This window comes from Lontra canadensis, unplaced genomic scaffold (assembly GCF_010015895.1).
Source record: "Lontra canadensis isolate GAN:19392208 unplaced genomic scaffold, GSC_riverotter_1.0 scaffold74, whole genome shotgun sequence".
NCBI classification, from domain to species: Eukaryota; Metazoa; Chordata; class Mammalia; order Carnivora; family Mustelidae; genus Lontra; species Lontra canadensis.
Window position 1 is genome coordinate 1,631,390 of NW_022631068.1, and position 24,627 is coordinate 1,656,016.

The 24,627-nt window shown below is 45.9% G+C and overlaps 1 protein-coding gene across 5 annotated transcripts in view; it reads right to left on the bottom strand.

Annotated features, from left to right (window-relative positions):
- Positions 1–24,627, bottom strand: part of PLEKHA7 (pleckstrin homology domain containing A7) — a 211,515-nt gene that overhangs the window by 39,636 nt on the left and 147,252 nt on the right. For all 5 annotated transcript variants that reach the window (XM_032881126.1, XM_032881125.1, XM_032881124.1 and 2 more), the window contains exons 9-10: positions 20,896–21,071; positions 8,021–8,491 (exon numbers count right to left, since the gene is read on the bottom strand). In XM_032881126.1, the coding sequence (XP_032737017.1) occupies positions 8,021–8,491; positions 20,896–21,071 (647 nt within the window). The remainder of the gene's footprint in view (positions 1–8,020; positions 8,492–20,895; positions 21,072–24,627) is intronic.

The following is a 24,627-nucleotide window of genomic DNA, read 5'->3' on the forward strand; positions in this document are numbered from 1 at the left end:
CATCAGGCGGCCTAGCTGCCCCACACCCAACGCTTCAAGTGCAAGGTGATGAAACCCGCCTCCTCCTCTCCTTCTCGCTATCAGTCCGCTCTTCCAAACGGGTGTGTCTGTTCCTAGGAAATGCCTCCTGATTCCCCAGTCACTGAGACTTGCCCTCTGCTGGTATCCTCACACCAAATTCTGAGGCTTTTAATGCAAGTGGCTGGCACCAGCTCTTTTCTTTTTCTACTACTCTAGTCCAGATACTGATTTAATCATCCCCCTCCCACCCAGATCACTCAGAGACCTTCCTAACCAGTGTCCGCACCGAACACAGTCAACTGCTTGGATCTAATCACTCCCTTGCTCCAAAAAGGTCAATGACTCCCCACTGCTTATGAAATAAAATTGAAACTCTTCAGCCTGGAACTCACCACTCTCTAGCACCTGATCCCAACCCACCTTGCAGTCCTGCTGTTTTCTCACTGCTTCTCCCACAGGACTGGGCTGGGGCAAGCCAGGCATCGAAGGCCAAACAGTTAAAGAGGCACATCCACTCAGGTGCACCCCAGCACTTGCTGGGATCTAGGAATGAGAGCCTCACCCTAATCCCACCTAGCCTCCTACATACCTGGGGAAAATGTGGGAGAGCTTGACCTGGGTTTGAATGCTAGCTCTCCCATCCATTGGCTAGATGACCCTTGGATGGCTCTGAGCCTCAGCTTCCTCACCTGTAGGTAACATGAGGACAGAACTATCTCCCTCATAAGACTGTTCTGAAGAGTAAATGAGACAAGAAAATGCAGCCTCCGTGCTTGATGCACAAAAGCTACTTCTCAATAGGTTCTCCCTTTTACCTCTCTTTATTCTCATAGTATTGTTCTTCCCTCCCTTACCTGTATGGGGTTTCCTTGCCCTATTCACCCAAATCTCACTCATTTTCTATGACACTATCCTATGCTCCTCCCAGAGAGAACTTCTGCAGCTCTCAGGGCTCCCACTCTGCTCTGACCTAGGTATTATGTTGTAGGAAATTTGTCCAAGGTCTTTTTATTGATGCAAACTTTTCATCCTTGAAAGAAAGACATCTCTTCCCCAGCCAACCTGTAAAATCTCAGAGGGCAGGAACTAAGTCTCGCATTCTGCGGTATTGCCCACAGTCTGACAAAGTCCTGATGCATAACCAGCTAGCCACTGCTCTAAGCCAGTGCATCCAAAGTATGGTCTTAGATGGGCAGCATCAGCACCACTTGGGAACTCGTTAGAAATGCAGGTTAGGTGGGGTGCCTGGGTGGCTCAGTGGGTTAAAGCCTCTGCCTTCAGCTCAGGTCATGATCCCAGGGTCCTGGGATCGAGCCCCACATCGCGTTCTCTGCTCAGTGGGGAGCCTGCTTCCCCCTCTCTCTCTGCCTGCCTCTCTGCCTACTTGTGATCTCTCTGTCAAATAAATAAATAAAATCTTAAAAAAAAAAAAAGAAATGTAGGTTATCAGTCCCCACCCCAGATCTGCCAAATCAGAAACACTGGGGATAGATCCCGGCCTCCTGTGTTCGAACAAGCCCTCCAGGTGGCCAATTAAAAAGTGCTATTCTAACTGTTCTTAAATTCATCTCATTTAATCACTTTCTCACTATGACCTCAGTAAATATCTTTTATATCCTCACGTTTCCTCCTATAACATGAGGATACTAAGAACCTAACAGATTGTTGTGCGGATTAGAAATAGTTGTCATTCAAAAATGGTAGATTTCTTTTTATTTTTATCTTGGCAATTATGGGAGGTAATTTTAAGATCTCTTCAGCCAGACTTGTCTAGGGCGTCTGGCTAGCGTGTCTGTTTGCCACTAGGTGGCAGGGTTTACTACTGCTTTCCCAAAGTCAGAGGGGACTGTGTATCTGAGCAAGGGACAGTGGCTGAATCCTCAAACAGCAGTGGTGGCAGTGGCAGAAACCAGGTTGGGGACCTCCTCCCGGGAACTCCACGACTTCACCAACCATTGTTCACTCTGACCGATGCAAAATTCAGACTATGCAAATTACATCCTAGCTCTGCTCCCAGACCCCTTCAGTCTGTTTTTGCAGCCTGTTCTCGGTGCCTGCCAGCCTGCCAGTCAGAGTCCCCACAGGGTGGTGCCCCAAAGCCCTCAGCTTCATCCTTTAGCCTGTGCCCTCTGCTTCTGCATTGTCTGCCATACCCCCAAGCCCTCACTGCTGGCCATTTGCAGACAACCCCCAAAATCCCAGTGCAATGGTGAGCTCCAGAGGCCAAACCAAGAAAACTAACCAATGATAGAGTGAGGGACACAGGAAGGTTTGCAAGAAGAGGTAAAGAGCCCCCCAAAATAGGCAGGAAGTACTCAGAGCAGCTCTGTCCCTGAGAGCAGATCCATGTGCTGGCCACCAAATCCATTCTTACCCAAAAAGAAAGCTCCAGGTCCCCTGCCCTCATACCCTGCTCTGTTCCAAGGGGCCTCCCTGTTCCAAAAGGTACCAAAGAGGATATTCTCATACAGCCACTACAAACTGGTCATATCAAAATGTAAAATCAATTTCTATAACCAGTTACGTATGCAGCAGATAGTCCTCACCCTACGGTCCACATTTAATTGTGCAGGACTTTCACTTTCTATACTGTTCCTCACTGTAACAGCTGAGTCCCTGATTCCATCCCTACCCCTGCCTTTTTATTACAGGTATGTAAATTACTTGAAATACCAGAGGGAAAAAATGGAAGGCTAGAATTTCAAAACAATCTCTTAGAATGTAGAATTCTAAAGCAAAACAATCTCTTAGAATGTAGAATTCTAAGGGTATGTCAGTCTGTCCTCGCAAAACATCATTCTACAGGAGTTTAATGATGGAAAACACAACATGTATCTCCAAGAACTAAAAAAACAGAAATACTTTCTTGCGTGGTCTAGACCCACAAATATAAGATCATATTACAGTACAAATAACCCTCCTTCCTGTGTCTAATGTGCCCCATCGAACAAGACTGGCACAGTCTTAATCATACAAAGCACAGCCATCCCTCTTCTGTATTTTCAAATGTTGGAGGCTCCTTCATTAAGCAGCCAGATCTACTTACTACTTGACTGTAAGAAAATACAAATGTACTATTAAGATAAACAGCAATTCTGAGAATGCAAGATGCAGTCCTTTCCAGATATAAGTGAATGATCAGAGACCATGTACTTCACTTACTCACAGACAGCTTTCTTCTCAAAAGAGTGTCTTCAAGTCCTCACTTTTTTCTTTCAGCCCATTGAGATCTGCTTCTATCACTAGACTGAAGTTCCTCTCGCTGTGCACTCAGTGACTTCCAAGACCAATGAACTGTTTTCATCTACAGACCTCATATCACCTTGCCCCTTAGACAAGAAAGGCTCAAACTTCCAGCTCAGATGCAAGGAAAGTCCAACGCTTTTCCCAGCCCTGTCATCTACTTTGCAACTGACTCATCATGCTTTAGCTCCCCTGGGTGCCCCGGAGCCCCAGGCACATGCCCTTGTGTGTAGTAGAGTAACACAGGCTTGTGGGCTGCCAGAAGCAGTTAGGTAGAGACATTTCAACCAACAGCTTATAACTGCATGATCTGTCACACAGCTTTTGAGTTCTTCCTGTGCCCCTGCCACAAAGGGTTTCTCACTGGCCATGTGACCTTTTCTGATTTCTTCCTGTCCTCCTCTCCCCATATTGTACCTCCTACCCTAACTTGAAAATCCTAGCTCCACTGAGAAGAATGGGTCATGTCTGCCCATGTAAGCCCATTAAGGCGTTCAGTGGAACCCAAATCCCCAGTGACTGAGCAAAAGACAGCAGAGACCTTAAGGTTCCAGACATTCTTTCAGTGGCTCCCAGCCTCCTTAGAAGGCACCAACCCAAGGAGAAGTCCTCATTCCCAGCACAAACCAGACTCCTTCTAAACAAAACTCCCTCCCTCACACTCCAGTTCCCTGCTCCCCGACCCCCGCCCCTGCACCCATCTCCTGCTCACTGCCTTCACAGACACTACTTTTGTCCACCCCTTGGGCTGGAGGCCTCAGCGTTCCACCTTTGGCCCTCTGCTATGGCACTCTGAGCTACGGATTCTCCAGCCTGGCTGCACATCAGAATCCTAGGGCGGGCAGGGAGGGGTGTGTTGTTAAAACTCCTGACCTCCAGGCTGTACCACATCTACCTACTAACCAAGCCCAAGTCAAACTGTTCAATGTCAGCTCCACCTGTGGCCCTCCTCACCTTCCCGGCCCGATGAAGCAATTTACCAAGTTTCATACCTACCCAGCCTCAACATCTGTGTATCCTACCCATCCTCCTCAAAAGTCTCATCATCTTCACTGCTTCGGTTTGTCTTCCCCACCTCCTACCCAAGCTAGGACTACCTTATTATACTCGATCATTGCCTCTTTCCAGACCCTTCTCCATCTTGACCACCTTCCGTGTGGTCACTGGAGCAAGGAGTTAACCTGAAACAGTAGTTCTCAGTGCTGGACTCAGCGCTAGTTCTCAGGTGGACAAACTAGGACACTTTGGAGGACAATTTTGTAATAACTCTCATAATTAAAATGGCATATATCCTCTGACCCGGTCACTCCACTTCAAGAATCTGTTCTCTAAGTACGCGCGTACTCATACTCAGAGACAACAAGGTTGGGATAGTCACTGTAGCATGGTTTGTAATAGCAAATGTTTGTAACCAACTTCACTGTCCATCAATAGTGAATGGTATAAATACCACTACAGATGCATACAATGGACTGCTCTGCTTATTTCAAATTAATGATGTATGTCTGTATGTGCTGATATGGAAAGACAGCCAGAGTACATTCAGATATTTACATACAGACTTCCATATATACTGATACATCAAGTGAAAAAAGCAAGCTGAAGGACAGGGTTAATTTTTCTTTAACAAGGTGGTTGGTCTTTAGGGAGTGAAAGTAGATTTCCAAAATAAAGTAGAAGGACCCTTGTTTTTCAGTATTTATCTTTGATATTTGGATTTATTTATTTATTTACTTTGTGAGTGGATTACTGATTATTTGGGGATACTGAGAAAAGGGAGATTTAGACATGTAGCTTTGAATCTGGTGATGAAACTGTAATCTGTACAAATAAAACTAAGTAAACCACAAGCACGAAAATTATCAACATCAGAAAACAAAAAAGTTGTTCAACAAAGTAAATTTAATTACAGTATATTATGGCCCAGCTGTGAATATTTATATTATCATAATAATATACAAACTGACTAGTGATCTGTACAAAAATTATGCTATATTGTGAAGCCAGGATAAGGGTAAGTGTATGTCTATTGGAAAGGTACAGCAGGGAACAAGAGACTTCAATCTTTATCTTCTAGAGTAAAATGTCTATTGATAACTAAAATTGAAAAATCAAGAAGGAGCAGTGTAAGTATCTTATTTGAAAATACAGAAATTAATTGGTAAAACTGCTGAAAGAATTGAAGGTGGCTGCCTCAAAGGGACAGAAATCAGGAGTAGGGACAGATGGGGGCCATACTACTTAAATCCTTAAATTATGTGCATAGATTAATTTAAAAAAAAAACTTTTAAGAGTAAAAGGAAGGAATCACTAGAAACTACCATTCACATTATGGGCAGGGCACATCAGAATCACCTGGCAGATTTCTTCACGGTATACATGGACCTGCTGTTTTGGAGCTGGCATGTAGTTAAGACTGTCCAGGCCGCAAAATCTCCCCAGGTGTCCCGATGCCTCTTTCCTGCCAATACCCTTCAGACCATCGATGGCTTTCACAGGCCTCCAAGACTAAATCCAAACTCTTTAGAAAGAAACACAGGCTTCATCTGAGCTAAACCCTTAGCTTTCCTATCTTCCCCTGGTTCTGATTTCTCCTGCTTTTACCTCCCCTTGCCTGCCCATATTGACTACAGTTCCTAAGATGTGTGACCTGTAAGAGAAAATAGCCAACTTATCATGAGTAACTTCTCTCTGACCAAACTGTCTCCTCTGCCAGATCCCCTTCTGCTGCTAACTCCCAGGTGCTGAGGTGCCATTAATGTGGTGACTGCTCCCAACCAGAACTCAAACCCCAACACCATAATCCATACCCAACTGTCTACCTGACATCTCCCCCTGGATAGCTAATAGGCTTCTCAAACTTACTGTCCATGGCGCCTGGGTGGCTCAGCTGGTTAAGCAACTGCCTCCGGCTCAGGTCATGATCCCAGAGGCCCATGATCAAGTCCCACATCAGGCTCCACTCCTAGCTCTGCAGGGAGCCTTCTCCCCTGGAATGCTCTCTCTCACTCTCTCTCTCAAATAAATAAATAAAAATCTTAAAAAAAAAAAAAAAAAAAGCAAACAAACAAACAAACAAACACCTTACTGTCCATAAAGGGAACACTGACTTCCCCTGGTCTTCCTCCTAAGGCTTCTCTGTCTCAGCAACCACCTGGTTGTTCAAGTCAAAACTCTATGTTCCTCCCTTTCTCTCATCTTGAGCATCCAACTCATTAACAAACTTTGCTGTTTCAACCTCCAAAATGTATCTCAAATCTTTCTCCTTCCACTGTTACCATCCTGGACTACTACAATAGCATCATCCCTGGGCTCTTCTTCCTGAATTATTAATCAGATTACATCACTTACCTGCTTAAAACTTTCCAGTGGCTTCTCCTATTGCTTTTTCAAATAAAATCCAAATTGTTTTACCTTGGAGTAGGAGACCTACATGATATAATGCCTGCTAGCTTTCCAACCTCATTCAGCGGTGAGGGCACTTAGAATCACCTTCCAGGGGTGGGTCTATCTAGCCCAGCACCAAGAATAGAAGGTTCTTTCCCCTGTGCCTCTGGGAGGTAGCTTTCTGTTTTTAAGAAGACACGAAATTTGAACTGGAATTGACACCCGGTCAGTCCTAGGGTGGGAATGGGAAGGTATCTTAGCTACGCCACCAAAAGCCTTCCTTTTCCTAGTCTGTCCCACAACAATGTCTACCAATTCACTGGGGCATTTCCACGGTAATTTCTATACTAACCATCTAAACTCTCAACTGCCCACCTAGACCAGATTCAAGAGGTTACACAACCTGCATACACACAGCACACCCACACAACTGGAAAGAGGCCAAGGCTATTCCCTTAGGAGCACTTGTGCCTCCATAGCCCACAGGGGGAGAGTCTGGGCTCCACCAACAGGGACAATGTAGTAGGGGTTTTAGAACACGTTTATCAGGCGGGTAAGTCTGTGGCAGACTTGGTCTGAGCTCTGGCACATCCACCATAGCCCCCCTAGTCCCCGGGGAGCTTTCTGAAAGCACCAGGGCTTCGTTATCTCTTCTCCAGTCAGTGGCGGGTTTTAGAAGCCTGGGGATGATGAAACAATTTACTGTCTTCATAAGGAGGACAAAACACAGCAGCTTCTGGAGAAAATGGGGAAGTTAGTGACCCTGAATTCTTCACGTTCAGAAAAGTTCCCTTTTTAATCTAAAACTGTAATAAAATACAAACAGTGCTTTGCAAATAGCAAAAACTGCATGCCCCTACATAATTAAAAAACGACGTCTTGAAGAAAGAGGTATGATAAAGCCTACTGTCAACAGTGCCTAAGCACTTCTCTGTGTGCCTGGAATTGAAAATGGATCCATATTTACTCTATTCTCTGCAAATATTTCCCGGATGCAGAGAAGGAGTGGAGTAAGAGGAGATCAGCTACTATGGACATACTATCTCAAGGCACACTCGCTGGGGAACCAAGAAGCCACCTGATGTAATCTCAGACAGGCTTGGGAGGTTCACAGACCCAGGTTTGCACTCTGGCTTTGCCTCTTACTGCGTGGCCTGGGCAGGTTCCTTCATTTCTCCAAGCACCTGTTTCTTTGTCTATAACTTGGGGCTATCACCCTCTCCTTGCAGGGTTATTACAGGAATTTACGGAGCTAGCGGAGGTAGAGAGTTTAAGGCCAGCATTTCTGCAGCACGTGCTGGGAAATAATAGCTCCTATTGTTATGTTATTATGCTCACAAGTAGCAGCCATCCTGAGTCCATTACTGACCTCCTGCCGTCCCCCTTCTGGGCTTTTGCCCAGTGCTCCACCTGGGCCAGGCTGCTCTTCCTCTGGCTGTGCTTTTCAGTGTTGTTCCTGGGAGGAAAGGCCCGTTGATACCCGCCGGTCCCATTCTGCTCTCCTGGGCCATACATGCCGGGCAGCACCCCATTCTTCTCTGCCCGCTGGGGCTGTGCTTGTTGGCCTCTCAGACCACCAGGTAAGTCCACGAACAAGGCATCCTCCTCAGCCGGTGAGTACGGGGACCTGGCCTTGCTCCTGTCCCGCTTGCCCTCCAGTGGGTCCCTCTGGGAACGGTACCGTTCTTCCTCTTGCTCCCGCCTCTCAAAGCCAAAGGAATCCTCATGACTTCGATGAGGACAATCCCTCGCATGTCCAGGTCCCATGCGGCCACACTCTCGACAGGACTCTGTGTGGTTGGCTTGGGGGACCGCCTGCCGCTCTACCTTCTCCATGTCCCTGCAATGACAAAGGCACATTTAGCCGATTCCAGACAGCTCCACAGGCAGCCAAGACTCCCCGAAGAACACACTCTATATGCGAATTTCCTCCAGGCCTTTGCATGGGCTGTTCCATCCGCCTGGAATGCCTTTCACACCTGGTCCCTCATTCTTTCTGCCTAACTTCTACTCCTTCTTGCCTAACTGCTATTCCTTCTATTCTACCTGGCCTACGTGTTAGTTACCTCCCCCAGGAAGCCATTCCAGTCACAGACTCCCAGTCTAGATTGGGACCTTAGCTGACTCCACTATCACATTACTCACACTGGACCATAATTGAGTTTATTCATCTAAAGCCCAAGTAGACCATGAGTTCCCTGAGGCCAGAGCCCCAGCTGGCCAATTATGATACGCCCAGAACTTCTGTGCAATGACTGGTAAAGCATAAGTACTTTACAAATACTCTTTAACAAGTAAATGATATATGTGACAATCTCATGCTTTCCTTTTTCTCCTTGTTCAGCTGTCTGTTTGAGGCAGTCCAGCTTGGATAAAAGGCTCCTGAGCCCAGGGTCTCTCCCACTGGCATCTAGCATAGCCCAGAGAACAATTAGAGCACAATTAACACTCTCCTGAGCAGAGAACAGGCTCAGCAACCTCTTTATATGACTTCTTACCTAGAGCTCAAACAAGAACCCATGAGAACACAACAATCTTCTGAAGTATCACTAGTCGGATTTTAGAAATAAGGAAACTGAGGCACAGAGAAGATAAATGATTTTCCCAAAAGTATAGTGTTGTAGAGCCCATGTAGTTCCCACTGCCTCTCCATGTATGCCCATGGCCTAAGTACACACAGACCTAGAAACTGCAAAGGAGAATGGGGTGGGGGTCTTCAGTCAGGATGTGAACGGAGGATGGAGGAAGAACTTCTGAGGGCATCAAGTAGGGCTCCTTTTTCATGGCCTGTCTCCTACTGTAAAACCTTTCTACCCTACCCACCTTCCTTGGGGCAGGATCCTTGTTATGTCTACATCCCCATTACTTGATAACAGGGACAGAGCAGCAGCTCCATAGGCTTGGCAGAATTTAGACTGGGGAAGAAGGAGAATGCACTCCAGCCTAGCCCAGAAAATTACCAAGGATCCTTGGCTGGGGCAGCCAGTTTATTTGATAAAAAGGTCCTGGCCTTGATCTCCATCACTCCTCAGATGGCCGAGCTCTCCATTTCAACATGAAAGCATACAGTGGAAATGCTGCTGCATTGACATCTTTGTGGCCACACACCAGGCATTGTTACAACAACCTAGGAAACTCAGCTACCAGTAATCAGCACAGACTCAGGGCTGAATCAATCTAGTCTGGGAGACAGTTAAAATATCAATGTAAAGTAACAATATAACACCTAAGGAAAGCGATCATACATCTCACTGTCCACATACTCTCCTGACCATCCATGAAAATACAAAGCTCTGTTTAAAAAAAAAAAAAAAAATCGATTTCAACATTTCAATTTTCATTTGGGGATCACCTCCCCCACTTCCCCAGTCCATATGGTTTGGGTGCTGCTGACTCTACTAGTCCCTGTCCAGCTGAGGCTCCCAGTCCCAGTGACTAGTTCAGGGGTTAACACATCACCTATTCCAAGCCAGGCAGAATTAGTTCTGGGGCTTTGGTTGGAGCGGGTCTCGAGCTGCTATAACTATATGGGAATCAGCTATTTGAGAACGAAACCAACAGCAAGGAAAGCAGATGGAAAGAAACAGAATCCTAAAAACTTGGCCTGAGCTCTGAGATTTAGCCATACTTAAACCAGATATATCCTTGGACTTTTTGGTTGTGAACCAATAAATTTTCTTTCTCACTTAAGTAGTCTGAGTTTGGTCTCGGTTACTCTTAGCGGATGGAGTCTTGTTACATCATTTTATAACGACATATTCAGATTGTGATCTCTGAGGGCCCTTCCATTCTATAAGCTCCAGCAGTGGGAATATCTGGGAAATATTCAGGGGCTATACTTTAAGAAAAAGCAATTCTTACTGTATGTTCATTAAGGGACAACTCTTTTCCAGTGTACATTATAGGTTTTAACTTTGTTGTCCTTTCTTCCTTTAATCCTCCATAACTGCATCAGTGTAACCCCAACCAGTAGCCTTCAGGTTGCCTAAGTTGGCCTTTATCTTCTTTACTGTTTCTCACACTCGGTGATCTGTGCTAACACTGTTGCCTCAAGGACTAGAGCTCTGGCTGCCCTCAGGGTCACACACCAGCCAAGTCACTGAAGCTTGATAACCTGGTTACTCCAATTGCAAGACCTAAGTAACTATCCCTCCTTGTTATTTCCACACCAACGATAAACAGCACTTGGTCACAAAAACCAGGCTGTGAAACAACCATGCCACCTGCATAAATGACATTAGAACTTAAAGGAAAAAGGGGTTTCCTCAACTCCAGAAATCAAGGAGTGTGGGTATGATGCCTCAGCCCAACCAACCGTAATGGGGATTTTCCTTTCTTTACCAATCAACCTCCATGGATTTACTGAGCAACTATCTATCCCCACTGGGACAGGTACTTGGAGGTATAAGAAAGTAGCAGAGAAAACAGTCCCTGCCATCAAAGCCAGATAACCCTAGAGCCTGATTTAATCATGGTAGCCACATTTACTACTGTTCTCATTAAGTGATCCCAAATTGGGGAGTTTTCCAGTCTTTTCTCACCGTGGAGCTAATTTATAATTATAAATCTTAGTCTTTACTCTTTGTGGACATACGACGTATACATGCTCACATGTGCTAGTACAACCTGGTGATAAAGTTGATAGAGAATGACCAATCCTTTTGTCAGATTAATACCACCATTTACTGCAAAATAAGCCTTAAAGCATGGTAGTCTGCTTGCCACCTGGCAGCCTTCTAGGCCCTCAAACCTGGGATTATGAACAGCTCTTGGTCTCTTGACTGCTGGGACTTACATAAGATGCCTTTGTGCTCACAATAACCCAGGCTATGGCTGTAGGTAAGAAAGATGAAGGCAATGACCTCTACTCCCCCATCTTAACTGACTTAAACAGTTAACTTACTAAGATATATGATTTAAGGAAAAATGTTTTCTGGTTTTCCCCCCATCTCCCTGCATTCCCTATAATTTTAACAGCCAACTTCTCAAATCAGGAGATCTGTCACAAAATAGATTTGCAATGATCCATTTAGCACAATGGTGGGAAAGAATGAAGCACCCCTCAGCTCTCAATGACTATCATTCAGAGAAGTCAGCTATGCAGGGCACACATGTTTAGCTAAGGTGACACAAGCCTTTCCAATGCAGGTCACTACTATTATTGTGAGCACTGGACTCAGTGACTCTTCAAAGTCACAGGAATTCTTGGCATTCGGTGACCACTATTGACCAAATGTGTCAAACCCAGTTTAGAGTCGGTGAAACACGGTTTCAAGGGTTGGTTCCACCCAATACAAGCTGGGTGACTTTGAGTAAGTCTCTGACTTCTCTGGTTTCATGTTTCTTATCTGCAAAATGGGGATAACAACCCCTGTTTCATTGGACTGTAGTGAGAACTAAAAGAGACAGTGACAGAAAGAGCACAGCACAGTGCCTGACACACAGCCCGCCCTCAAACACACATGCGCTGACTACCCAATACCTATTCTCTTCCTCTTCCTTGACCCCATACTTTCTTCCTTGACCCCATACTTTCTAAGTGGCAATGTGTCCAGCAAAAAGTCACATTTCCCAACCTCCTCTGGAGCTGAGGGTGACCACGTGACTTAGATCTGGCCAAGAAGATGTTAAGATGTACACAGAAATTGCTGGGTGGGTCTTCCAGGAAAGTCTAAAAGAAGTCATGCTTAGCTGGCTTAGCTAACCCTCCCCTTCTTCTGCCTGGAATTTAGACTACGTTGGATTCCAAGGTAACAAAAGTAAGGATAAGAGCCACCTACTAAAACCTGGGTAGAAAATGAGAAAGAGCCTGGATCCCTGCTGGCATCACATAGATACTATACCAACCTGGATTCGTGTTATGTGAGGAAAGGGAAACCCAGTTTGATGATGCTGTCCTAAGTTGGGTTGTTCTATTACGAGCAATCAAACACAATCCCTAACCTGTTACAAGGGGCTAAACATTATTAGCAGAGATTGGGTCCCTCCATTTTTAGCACATTACCGCAATCTCTGTGTCTGCTTAGAAGATATCTTTTTTTTTTTAAAGATTTTATTTATTTATTTGATAGGCAAAGATCACAAGTAGCCAGAGAGGCAGGCAGAGAGAGAGCTGGAAGCAGACTCCCCGCTGATCAGAGAGCTCAATGCGGGGCTTGATCCCAGGACCCTGAGATCATGACCTGAGCCAAAGGCAGAGGCTTTAACCCATTGAGCCACCCAGGCGCCCTGAACATATTCTTTAAAAAAAAAAAAAAAAAAGATTTTATTTATTTATTTGACAGAGAGAGACACAATGAGAGAGGGAACACAAGCAGGGGGAGTGGGAGAGGGAGAAGCAGGCTTCCCGCTGAGCAGGGAACCCGATGCGGGGCTCCATCCCAGGACCTTGGGATCATGACCTGAGCCTAAGGCAGGCGCTTAACCGACTGAGCCACCCAGTGCCCCTGCTTAGAACATATTCTTGTCTCCTACTGCAAGTGAGAAAGCACTCACCTCAGACTGGGGATACTTCTCTCTTCTTCATTTTCTTCACAATAACTTATAAGTTAACAGATCATACCAAGCACTGATTATTATTTTATTCTGCATCTAAACCCTTTATCTCACCAGGAAATAAGCACTACTATTTCCTTCTATCTTAATGCTAAACACATGCACACACCGTACACATTAACTCTTATTCAAAGACTTGGGTGGGAAGATGAATGACAGCTTGTAGGGCCTTGGTTGGACTTTGGTCCAGTGGCAGATACAACCCTATCATCAAAATCCCACTAGAGGATTCCTTCCTACTCTCCACACCTAAATGACCAGACTAGGAATTCAAGAACAAGGGCCAGGCCACTGATATTCTTAGAGAGTTTAGTCTGAACCAGATTAGGTAGCAGAAGTCCTGCCCTGCTCAGCCTGTGTTGACAGAAGCTGAGTCCTGAGCATTGACCCTAGTCTCAGGAGGACAGTGGGCTCAATAGTCAGAACTGACCCTAGGCACAGTCTGTAGACTTGTACAAAAAGCTGAAGAGAAAGGGGCCCAAAGTATCTTGGGAGCCTATGGTAGGTTTGGTCACTTAAATTAGTCCCTAGCATTTAAAGAAGGAAATGGCTGGAGAGAAATAGAGACAGGAGGCTGTTTCTCCTCTCCCCCAGAGTTAAACAGGGCAGTTCCCCTGGGAGTGGAGCAGATATCTGGCTTCCTTTCATAGTCTATTCTAAATTAACAATAGAGGGCTTTACCGCTCTGATGACACACTCCCCAGTTCTCCAGGCTGTCCTCCCCACAAGAAGAGCAGGGTAATAGATTAAATGGAACACCAGACTGCCAAGCTGAGGTGCCTCTTGCCTCAGAGAAGTAGCTACTGGCAAAGTCCCTTGTGAAATTTTAAGGATGGACACATCAGATAAAGGAGGTCTGGTCACTCGAGGTCTCCTCACTCTGGCCAACTTCACTCACCTCCCATCTCCCTACAGCAGTCACAGTTGCAGGTCTTTCATTTTTTTGTGGCCAATGCCTAGTTATTACCATATGTTGGGTCCTAATATGTGCCAGGAACTTGACATAGACCATCTCTAATCCCTACAACAATCCTGCAAGGTCAGTACTGTCAAGCCCAGAGTGGCTGAGGGCATTCAATAAGCACCAGATTACCTACAACAAATGGTCTCTACTAAAGAATGGGGACAGTGGCAGCAGCAGTCATCATGGAACACTCACGAAATGCAAAACCCTGAGCTAATAAACGAGTTAAATATATTACCTCCTCTTATCATTGTACAATCCTCGAAGGCTAGAGATATTATTCATCTTTCATTATAGGTAATAAAAGTGAAGCTCTACTTTGCCTTGAGTCACATAACCAGTGACATAAGCAGGACTCAAACCCCATCTGATCTGACTCCAAAGCCCTGCACCTGGTTGAAAACATCCCCTTAAATTACTTCTGCTCAGGGCCCAAGGAACACCAACCTCAGGTGTTCCTGCTACACTTTATTCAAAATGACCTGGTTTGGAATGCCAAATATTTAGTTCTCTGAAGACAGTGCAGATAGCCAGCACTGTATGGGCCATTTCTGAAGAGGACGAGTCCCCACATGTCAATCCCACAACAGTGGTCAGATCACTCTGAAACACCCCGAGTCCTTATTTGAACACCTAACAGGTAGAGGTTTTACAGCTGTTTTGTTCATCCATCCATCCACCCACCTGCCCAGCCAGCCAAATATCCACACATCCATCCATTAACTGATCGCTTACTATGTGCCATTGCTCCATTTTCAAGGAGTTTATAGATGACTAGGGTTGACAATGAGAAAGCAGGCCAACAGAACTTGAACATGAAAGTCCTGTGCAAAAGGAATGACAAGCTGGGGCATCTAACACTCTGAAGGGTCAGGGAAGGAGGAAATAACACCTAGGCTAAGACCTGAAGGATGCACTGATGTTCTCCTAATAAGGCTGAGGGCTGGGGGAGCAGAGGAGCAAGTCCCAGATGGATCCTGGGGCCTTATGAGATGAACCATGGACCTAAATCTCTCACCCAAACCCCATCATAGCCTATTCTCCCCCTTGCTCTCTGAGATGCAGCCACCCTCCCTAGCTTTCTGTTTCTTGAAAAAACCAAGCTCATTCTTGCCTCAGGGTGTTTGAAAGTACCATTCCTTCTGCTTAAAGCCCTCCGCCTCAGCCTCATTTATCAGCTGGGCCTCTCCTCCGTATCTTCCCTGATCATCCAAACAACAGTGGCTACTCCCTGCCCCCTTGTCCCTCTCATCCCATCACCATATTTTACTGCCTTCATGCATGGGTCATGACAGAAAATCATCTTGTTGTTTACATGTTTATGATCTGTCTCCACCATCCCCACCCAAGAATGCATGGGACTTCACCTCTTTGTTTGAACACAGCTGTATTTCTCAGCATCTTCAACAGTGTCTGATGCACAATATGCTCTCAATAAAATCCTTGCAGAATAAAAGACTAAGCAGATGAACACATGCACAAATGCACCTAACTCAAGTTCAGTACAGTTGGGGCACAGAGAATGGGGAATAGCAAGACACGAGCCAAAGGTGTCATTGGGACCAGACCCATGCAGTGCTCAAAATCCCTGAGGAAACTGATTTTTATTCCAAAAGTGATTAGACTCTAAGTTCCTCCAGTCCAGGAGGACTACAAGACAGGACTACAGTTACACAGAGAGCAGAGAGGTTTGGAAACAGAAAAGAGTAAGTTGTCTTCTGACAGGCCTCCTGTCTGAGCTGCTTGTCAGTTTTGTGAGCTACAAAGGCAAGTTGACCTCCTTGCTTACTGCCTTAACTTGCTGGAGAGGACAAAACATCCTCAGACACAAGACGAAAAACAGTCCAATGCAGGGGACTTGGGAGGAGAGATTTCAAGACAGTCCAAAGTCCGGCGAGTGGAAGAACATGGAAATGGGGGACGAAATTATGAACAGAAAGAGCTAGCAAGCAGGCTTTGGCAACACTGCAGAATAGCCCTTCGTGTGTGTGGGATGGGATCTTAAGAATACGTGAATGGGGGGCACCTGGGTGGCTCAGTCGTTAAGCATCTGCGTTTGGCTCAGGTCATAATCCCGGGGTCCTGGGTTTGAGCCCCACATCAGGCTCCCTGCTCAAAGGGAAGCCTGCTTCTCCCGCTCCCACTCCCTCTGCTTGTGTTCCCTCTCTCACTGTCTCTCTGTCAAATAAATAAAATAAAATCTTAAAAAAAGAATACAGAAATGAATTTCTATCAAGAGACTCCGAAGCCTGTATAGGAAACAAAGGGATAAAGTCAGGAGTTGCAGCAAGGGTGCTCAGCTCTGCTCCTGGGTCCGGAGAACAATGTGGGAAGAGGCTGGAGCAGGAAGGAGGGGAGGGGCAGGTGGAGGGATGGTGCTAGAGCTTGGGCAGAAGAGAACCGCAACTCACACTGCTGTGGGATGACTACAACCTGATAAGGGAGAGAGTGCAATTTGTTCCTAGAAGACGCCTCATCAATGTGATCCAGAGGATGAACAATGAGACTGGAAGGGTGTAAAGAGAAAAGGGCCCATGACATTGTTAAACCAAACCCTACGGAGGGTAGCATACCTGCCATAAGGTATCTTAGGTATCTTATGAAGTAAGCACTTTATACATTCATTTTTTTTTTAAAGAATCTGTGCGTGTGTGAGAGAGAGAAAGCATGAGCAGAGGCAGAGGGAGAAGCAGACTCCCCGCTGAGCAGGGAGCCTGATGTGGGGCTCCAACCCAGGACCCGAGCCAAAGGCAGATGCTTAACGGACTGAGCCACCCAGGTGCCCCTACATTCATTTATTTGACTTTTGTCAAATAACACTTGTAATAGCCCTGTGGACTAAGGAAAACTGAGCTTTAATAAGCATACCTAATCTGTACAAGTAACTCAGCTAGAAAGTAGTAGAGCTGGGATTTGAACCCACATCTATATGACCTCAGACACTAAACTCTGGGAAGAAAACTAAAGATAAAAGAAACCAATACAGGAGAAAGTGAGGGGTGAATCAGCCGGCCTGGATGTTCATTGTCTGTGCCTCCTTTATCCCATCCCAGTGAGTCATTTCCCCTTCCTCTGCCCACAGTCCTGGCACTGACTTGGGCATTCACCCCTACCTCACCCTCAGTTCCTGGGGTCTGGCTCTCAGAAGTGAAGCATGTATTCTGGGCTTGTGCCAGTCAGCATGAGCATTCCCTGGCCACAGGACATGGTGTAGGCTTTAAATGTGATCTAAGCCTGTCTAATCAGAATGGCTCTGAACAAGACTCTGGCTCTTTCCTGCTGGACTTTTACCCCCGGATGACAGGACTAAGGGCTCCCGCAGCTACCTTGCCATCAGATCTAGGATCTTTCATGGACTTCTACGTGCAGTTGAAGAATGAATCCAAACCAGAGGTGGCCAGAGCCTAGAGCCTGAGATAATGACTTCTAATATGGTCTGAGCCTTGAGCCTACCTGTTTCTAAAGCTAGACCTATCCTGAACTTTTCACTGAAGGTAACCAACGAATTGCTCCCTTTTTAAGATGAATTTAGGGGTACCTGAGTGGCTCAGTCAGTTAAGCGTCCACCTTTGGCTCAGGTCATGATCCTAGATTCCCAGGATCAAGCCTGGCATCAGGTTCCCTGCTCAGAGGGGAGTCTGCTTCTCCCTCTCCCTTTGCCCCTCCCCCTGCTCATGCTCTCTCATTCACTAAGTGAATGAAATCTTGAAAAAAAAAAAAAAAAGATAAATTTGTCTACATTTTCTGCTACCTTAATCAGGAGTCCTACTATATATACCACATACATAAAGCATCTGTCTGTATGAATAAGATCAGAAGCATCTGGTGAGAATCAAGTTGGGCAGAGACTGATACATGACCACTGGGGTCCCTCACTTAACACAGATGGAGGTTTTCCAGAGCAGATCACCAAACTGGAGGAGAAGGAAGATTTAGTACTGTCTGATGAATAATTCTAACTAACCAAATGTCTGAACATCTTATTCTGGGAACATAGAACATTTAATAAGTCTGGATTTGCTTAGCTAACTATTTCGTCTCTCAGAAAGCTAAAAGGAAAATGTTATTCTGCCTTTATTCAGACTCAGAAGGTAAAACAAGTTGGGTTTTTGGTTTGTTTGTTTGTTTTTAAGGAAGGAATCTTGGGCGAGCATGATTATGGGATTTTAAGAATTTAGTAAGCGCATAATAAGAACAAAAATTAAAAGTTCAGAGAAAATCTAGGGACAATAGCCTGAGACCCTAAAAGGAAAGGAAGGCAGCCAACAGATAAGGGATGGAGCCTGTCTGAAACAGAATCTGGGGATAGTTAAGTACAACATCTTCAGTTAGGAAAAATTAAAAAAAAAAAAATAGCCAAATCTCAGCTAGCAAATTAATCCTGAATAGTTTGAGGCAGGCATCATTTTTCAATCACAATACTCCTTCCTGTTAAGCCTGATTTCGTTCTCATGGCTACCTTTGGCCCAGCGCCCTAGTCAGCCATGAAGAATTGAGCAGAATTGGGACCCCAAGAAAGAACCCATTTGCCATTGCTGGTCTAAAGGAGCCAGTACAATCACGGAGGCAGCTCTCGGAGCTCAAGTTAGAAAAGGGTATGCACAAGAAGAGGAAGGTGGGGAACGAAATCAAGCACAGATGCACATGCACAGTGGACGAGCCCACAGGAATGATGGCGAGAAAAGCAGAATCTAGAAGGAGCTGAACTTCGCTTATTTAAAGCAAAGCAAAACAAAAACAAACTTTCTATTTTTCTAAGAATTAAAATGAAGGTCGGGCGGGCTTTAAAAGAATATGAGACATGGGTATCTCTGCTTGGGGAAGATGATGCATATAAATAAAGCTGAATGCTTTATAAACTTCTGGATTTAGTTCCACATCTTCATCAAGAAGGATGATCTTCTCTGTAAAAAGGAAAACAACCTCAGTTATGAGAGATTGAAAGTCCAAGACCGGAAGGAAGATGGGAAAGGCCCCAGGCATCAGCATCCCAGGACCTAAGGGAACTCAGAAAAAGGCTCAAGAAACCTCTCAGGTGATTTCTGAAGAATCAAAGAGAATGGGAAAATGGCCAAAATATTAGAGACTGGCAAACAGCATCCTGATTTTCAAAAGAAGGGAAAATCAGATTCCATTCACCGTAAGACTGGACAGCCTACCACCAACCTAGAGGCTAAGCAGCATCCCTAACTGGGCAGATTTCACAGCACACAGGAAAGAAAGCACCAGAAAAAGGCAAATGGCTCAGTAGAAAAATGGGCAGAGGACAGGTACAGGCAGTTCACTGAAGGGGAAACAGAAGCCCGCAATAAAGAGAAAAGATTTCCACCATCATGCAGATACACACTGAAATAACCAGATACTATTTTTTTTTAAGATTTAATTAATTTATTTGACAAGAGAAGAGAGAGAGAGATAGAGGGAACACAAGCAGGGGGAGTGGGAGGGGTAGAAGCAGGCTTCCCCTGAGCAGGGAGCCCGATGAGGGACTCTATCCCAGGACCCTGAGATCATGACCTGAGCCAAAGGCAGATGCTCAACGACTGAGCCACCCAGGCATCCCTAACCAGATACTATTTATCTACACAGCAGCTCAGCAAAAAATTTAAAAACTTGACAATATCAACTACTGGCAAAGATGTGATGAGATGAGTACTCTCATTAGGGGACTATACTGCTTTCTTTAAAGGGCAACTTAGTATATTGATTTAAATTAGAAACACATTGTATTCTCACCCAGCAATATGAAAGGCACACATGCAGAGGCCTGCAAAAGGCTTTTCATTACAGGACTATTTATAATGGTAAAAGTTGGGGAAAAAAATAAACCATCCAAGGCTGGGACCATTATGGTCCTATAAAATGCCATATACAACAGTCCAAAATAAAGCAGAAACACACACACTGGTAAGGAAGGATTTTCGGGCGGGGGGGGAGGTTGACGAGCTAAAACACACCAAATGAAATCCACTTGCAGTCGCTGAAAAATCCTTCCTTTAGATTGCTGGAGAACAACCTTTTGTTCTGAGGCCTCACTGACAGACCACAGTCAAGGGGGCCTCTAAACAGAGGACAGTGTCCAGATAGTGAAATATAGGCCCATGCCAGAGGAGGACTGGCCAACACACACCCTGACTTTTCCAGAGCTCTCCTACCTTCTCCGAGATCCTGACTCCACTCTTCGTCCTGCGCTTTCTCTCAGGGAATTACCCACAGCCAACAGACTCAGGAATCTCAAGATCCTTGAGTGTACCCTTGTTTTGACCACGTGAGGGAAGGGGTAGCTGGAAGATAGCCCCCTGGCTAGCCCCAGCAACATGGTGGGCAGTCTGAGGCACATTTTCAGTTTGGCAGATCTTTCTCATTTGTCTCTCTCTTCCCCAGTCTGGTGCCCCAAAACTATCCCTCCCACCCCACAGAAGAGAAGGACAAATGAGAAACGTGCACACCAGGTTCCAAGGCTCCGTATCCCAGGCAATCACCTCACCCTTCCAGGTCTTTGCATTTCTCTGCCCAATGCAGAGAGGACCAGATAACTTCTGGAGGACCGTACCATGTAGGCATTCTCCTCCCAGAAGAATTCATTGTTAAACAGGACCTCAAAGAAAGGGCAGCGCTTAATACGAGTGACTGAAAGGTGGAATTTGGGGCACCCAAATGTTCTTATCTGGGTCCCCATCCTAGTGTGTGAAGTACTCTGACGGGGACCTTCCATTGGGACTGACCTCTTCAGCGATGATCGAGACAGCACCTGTGCGGCCTGGTTCATGGCCCGGACCCACGCATTCATGTCCTCCTGGGTGTCTGCACTGAAGTAGTAGGTCCTCATGCCCGACTGCTCAGCCTGAGAGCCCCCCGCAGAGCTGTTGTAGATGAGTGCTCGCATGCCCGTGTGCACAGCCTGTAAACAGGAGATGGAAACCAGGTCAGAGAGGTCAGCACCCGTTTTACTTCGAGGAGCCGAAACAAGAAGACACTCCAGCCATGCTCTCCCCCTTTTCCAGACTGAAAGCCCAGGTGCCACCCAGCCTGTTCCCATGCCTGGAAAACATCACGGCGGGGTTCCCCTTTCCTAGTGCAGTCAGCCCCAGGGACAGCTGTGTCTGGTCCCCATGGTAAGGCCCTGCAGCTGTACCTATTCCTATCTCTCTTACTCCTGCTCAAGGAGGGGCCTACTGTCAAGGCATCTGTGAGAGGGAATTTCCAAAACCCTCATTCTGTAGAAGCAAACTCTCTGGAATCCCTGTTTGGGTTCTTCTGAAGCAAAGAGTTAGTGGAACTGAGCCAACAATCAGCAGCAACAGCAGGTGGCTTGGCGCAGGTACACGCTGGGTCTCCCAGCTTGGCCGTGAAACGTGACATGTGCCCATCAGACCTGCTGCTCTTCTCTCTCTCCCCAAAGGCACAAGAGTCTGCCATTCAACTGAAAATCCTTATATGCCTACTATGCGCTAGGAAGCCTCAAGGTGCTTTCACATGTACCCTTGCAAAAAAAAGTCCAAGAAGAGGTACTGGAAATGACCACTGAAAAGCAGCCAGGATGAGTGCAACGAAGAGGCAACGCCACAGTTCCTCCCTCTGTGTTCTGAAAGGCAGGGGCCTGTCTTAACTTTTTAATGAAAAACCTCACCAAATCTGCATAGGATGCTTGTGTGAGGAGGAAGATCAGCAAAGGCGAACAGTGCCTCCTAGGTGTCTCCTGGGTACTTCCATGACTTTCATCTCATTTTAATCCTAATGGCCCTGAGAGGTAGGGACAGAATCTCTATTTTACACACGTGTCAAATGAAGGTCTGAGATGTTAAGTAACTTTCCCTGATCTCCATGCCCAGGAACGGATTCTTCACAGCATTTAACATTACCTGGCATTATCTATTTTACACACAAGTTTGCTTATCACTGGTCTCTTCCCTCCAGAATAGAAACTCCATGAGAGCAAGGACTTGTCTACTTTGTTCACTAAAGTATCCCCAGGAATAGTGCCTGGCACCGAGTTGGTGCTCAACAAATGTTTGTTGAATAAATGAAGAGTTGGAGCTAGGTTTATTCCTAGATCTATCTGACTCTGAGTCCGAGCTGCTCTGTACAATGTTCCCAGGTCCCACCCAGAAATCAGTAATGATTACACAGATCACTGGTCCAATAATCTGGATCCAGACTGAAAGGCAGACCTCACACAAGGGCCAGTCAGAGAAAATAAAATGAAAGAACCAGTTAGGAGGTGGGAAATAGCATGCTTCTAGAATCACTAATGATCATGGATGAAACCTCTCAGATGAGCTGTCAACATTGGCTTCTGCAACCCAAGCTAACACCTAGGTCCAAAATGCATATAAAATATGGGCCTGCTAGTGACATTGACATACCTGAATCTATCCAGCTAGTTCCAAGACAGTACAGGCAAACAGCCTGCAGCTAAGAGTCCCTACAATGACCAAAGCAAACCTGATATCCTTCCTTGCATGTATAAGGGGCTAGTCACTGTCCCAGAAAAGATTCCTCCTGTTTTAGTAAGGTGGAGATAAGACAGTGAGAAAAGAATGAAAAGGAATGTGTTGTGTCTTATTATGAGTCAGCAGAAAGTCCTGGAAAAGTTCCCCTGGACAAGGACCCCATAACTTCTCTGATACCTCCTCCCAGACCTTCTTCCCAGTTACAGAGAGTAGACACTCGCCCCACCAGACACAAGGCCACCCACAAGCATAAGGCACCCTCAAGGGTATGAGAGAGAAAGCAGGTCCCTACTATACTAGTGTTCTTAGAGCCAGGCTTGTAAAGGAAATCAACATGGGACACTCTTCAAACATGGAGAGTTGGCATGTCTGCAAATGGGCCTTGGGAGTTAGACCCATCGTTACAGAGTAGCTACACATGATCACAAACAACCTCTAACCAAATTGCCAATATGTGCTCTGTCCAGCTGCCCTTGGTTCTGAAGAACAGATTCCTAACTACATTCTGCCTGTGCTTGGGCATAAAAGACATACTAACTGTAAAAGTGAGAAGTACAGGGAGTCAGCCCCATGACCCAAGTCCAAAGTGCACGGAGTCTGAGGAAGATGCCAGAGCCTAGATGATGAGAGGTCTTCTCAACCCTTCCCTAGTCTCATCTCAAAGATGCTCCCTTCCGTTCTGCTCTCTGCTTTCCAATTAGCACAGTTCTCCTAGGCAACTTTGCATGACCAAAGAGAAAAGTTTAGGCTATGCCTAAAGGAAATGAGGGTGTAAACAAGGAAGATTTTACCTCAAAAACTTAAGGCTCTTAGGACAAGACTGCTTTCTTGGCCTTTAGGACTCTGGTCTGGTTCCAGCACTAGGGAAAGAAACTGGAATGCTCACACCTCATGCTCCCAGCATCAGCCTTTAGAACACAGAGACCAAGGCCAGGGCCCATCAACTGACTGATTCATTCTCTAACTCATTCATTTAACAATAATTTTTCATTAACTGTTTATGTGAAAGGCACTAAACCAGAAGGAACAGGCTTAATCCAGGTCCAGACAGTTTACAGTCATGTAGAAAGACTACAAATACCTACAATTATAGGAAGTGTCACCAAGAAGCTGAGGAGGCTGTGAGAGGACTGCTGGGGAACCTGGCTGGCCCTGGAGAAGGACCTACCTACGGGAGTGACATTTAAGCTACCTTCTACATTGCAAGCAGATATTCTAGTAGAAGTAGCACAGAGCAACATGTGGGACCCCAAAGTGGACAAGGGTATGGCATGTTCGAGGATGAAGCCAGCATGCCTGGCAAGGAGGAAAGGAGAGAGCAGGGCGAGGTGAAGCTACTGGAGTTCACAGTGCCAGGTCACCAGGGCTTGTGGTCATGTTAGGGTTTTGTCTCATGTACAAGAGCAAGGAGACGCTATTAAAGGGTTTGGGTGAAGGACTGGGGAAATCAGATTCTTGTCTGGAAAAAACACTCTGGCTGCAGTATGAAGAGGTGAGAGCCGGGCTGGGGCAGATGAGGAGATTGGGGGCAGGAGACCATTATAGGAGTACAGGTGAGAGATGGTGGTAGGGGCTGAGAAGGAGACGATCGTCCTGAGGCTGGACAAAATAGCAGATAATATCAGCAGGAGCTGGGAATGGACTAGACATGAGAGCTGAGAACGGCAACGGTCAAGTATAAGACCATGAGGTTTATGACTTACAAAGACTATGGTGCCTGTTTGCTGATATTAAGAAGGAACTCCTCATGCCCAACCTTTGGGCTGACTGTGAGCAGCACACTGAACTGGGTAGGAGCTCAGGCCCTCGAGTCAGCCTGACGTGCATGGTGAGCCTGCTTCTTACCCCAGGGCATCCCTGGTCCAGTGGCTCAACCTCCCCAGGCCTCTGTTTCCTCATCTCTAAAATGGGACTGAGGGTGATGATGGTGTTTACCATTTAAGGCTGTGTGAGTATTAAATGAGATAATGCATATATGGAACTTACAGCACCGCCTACCATTTT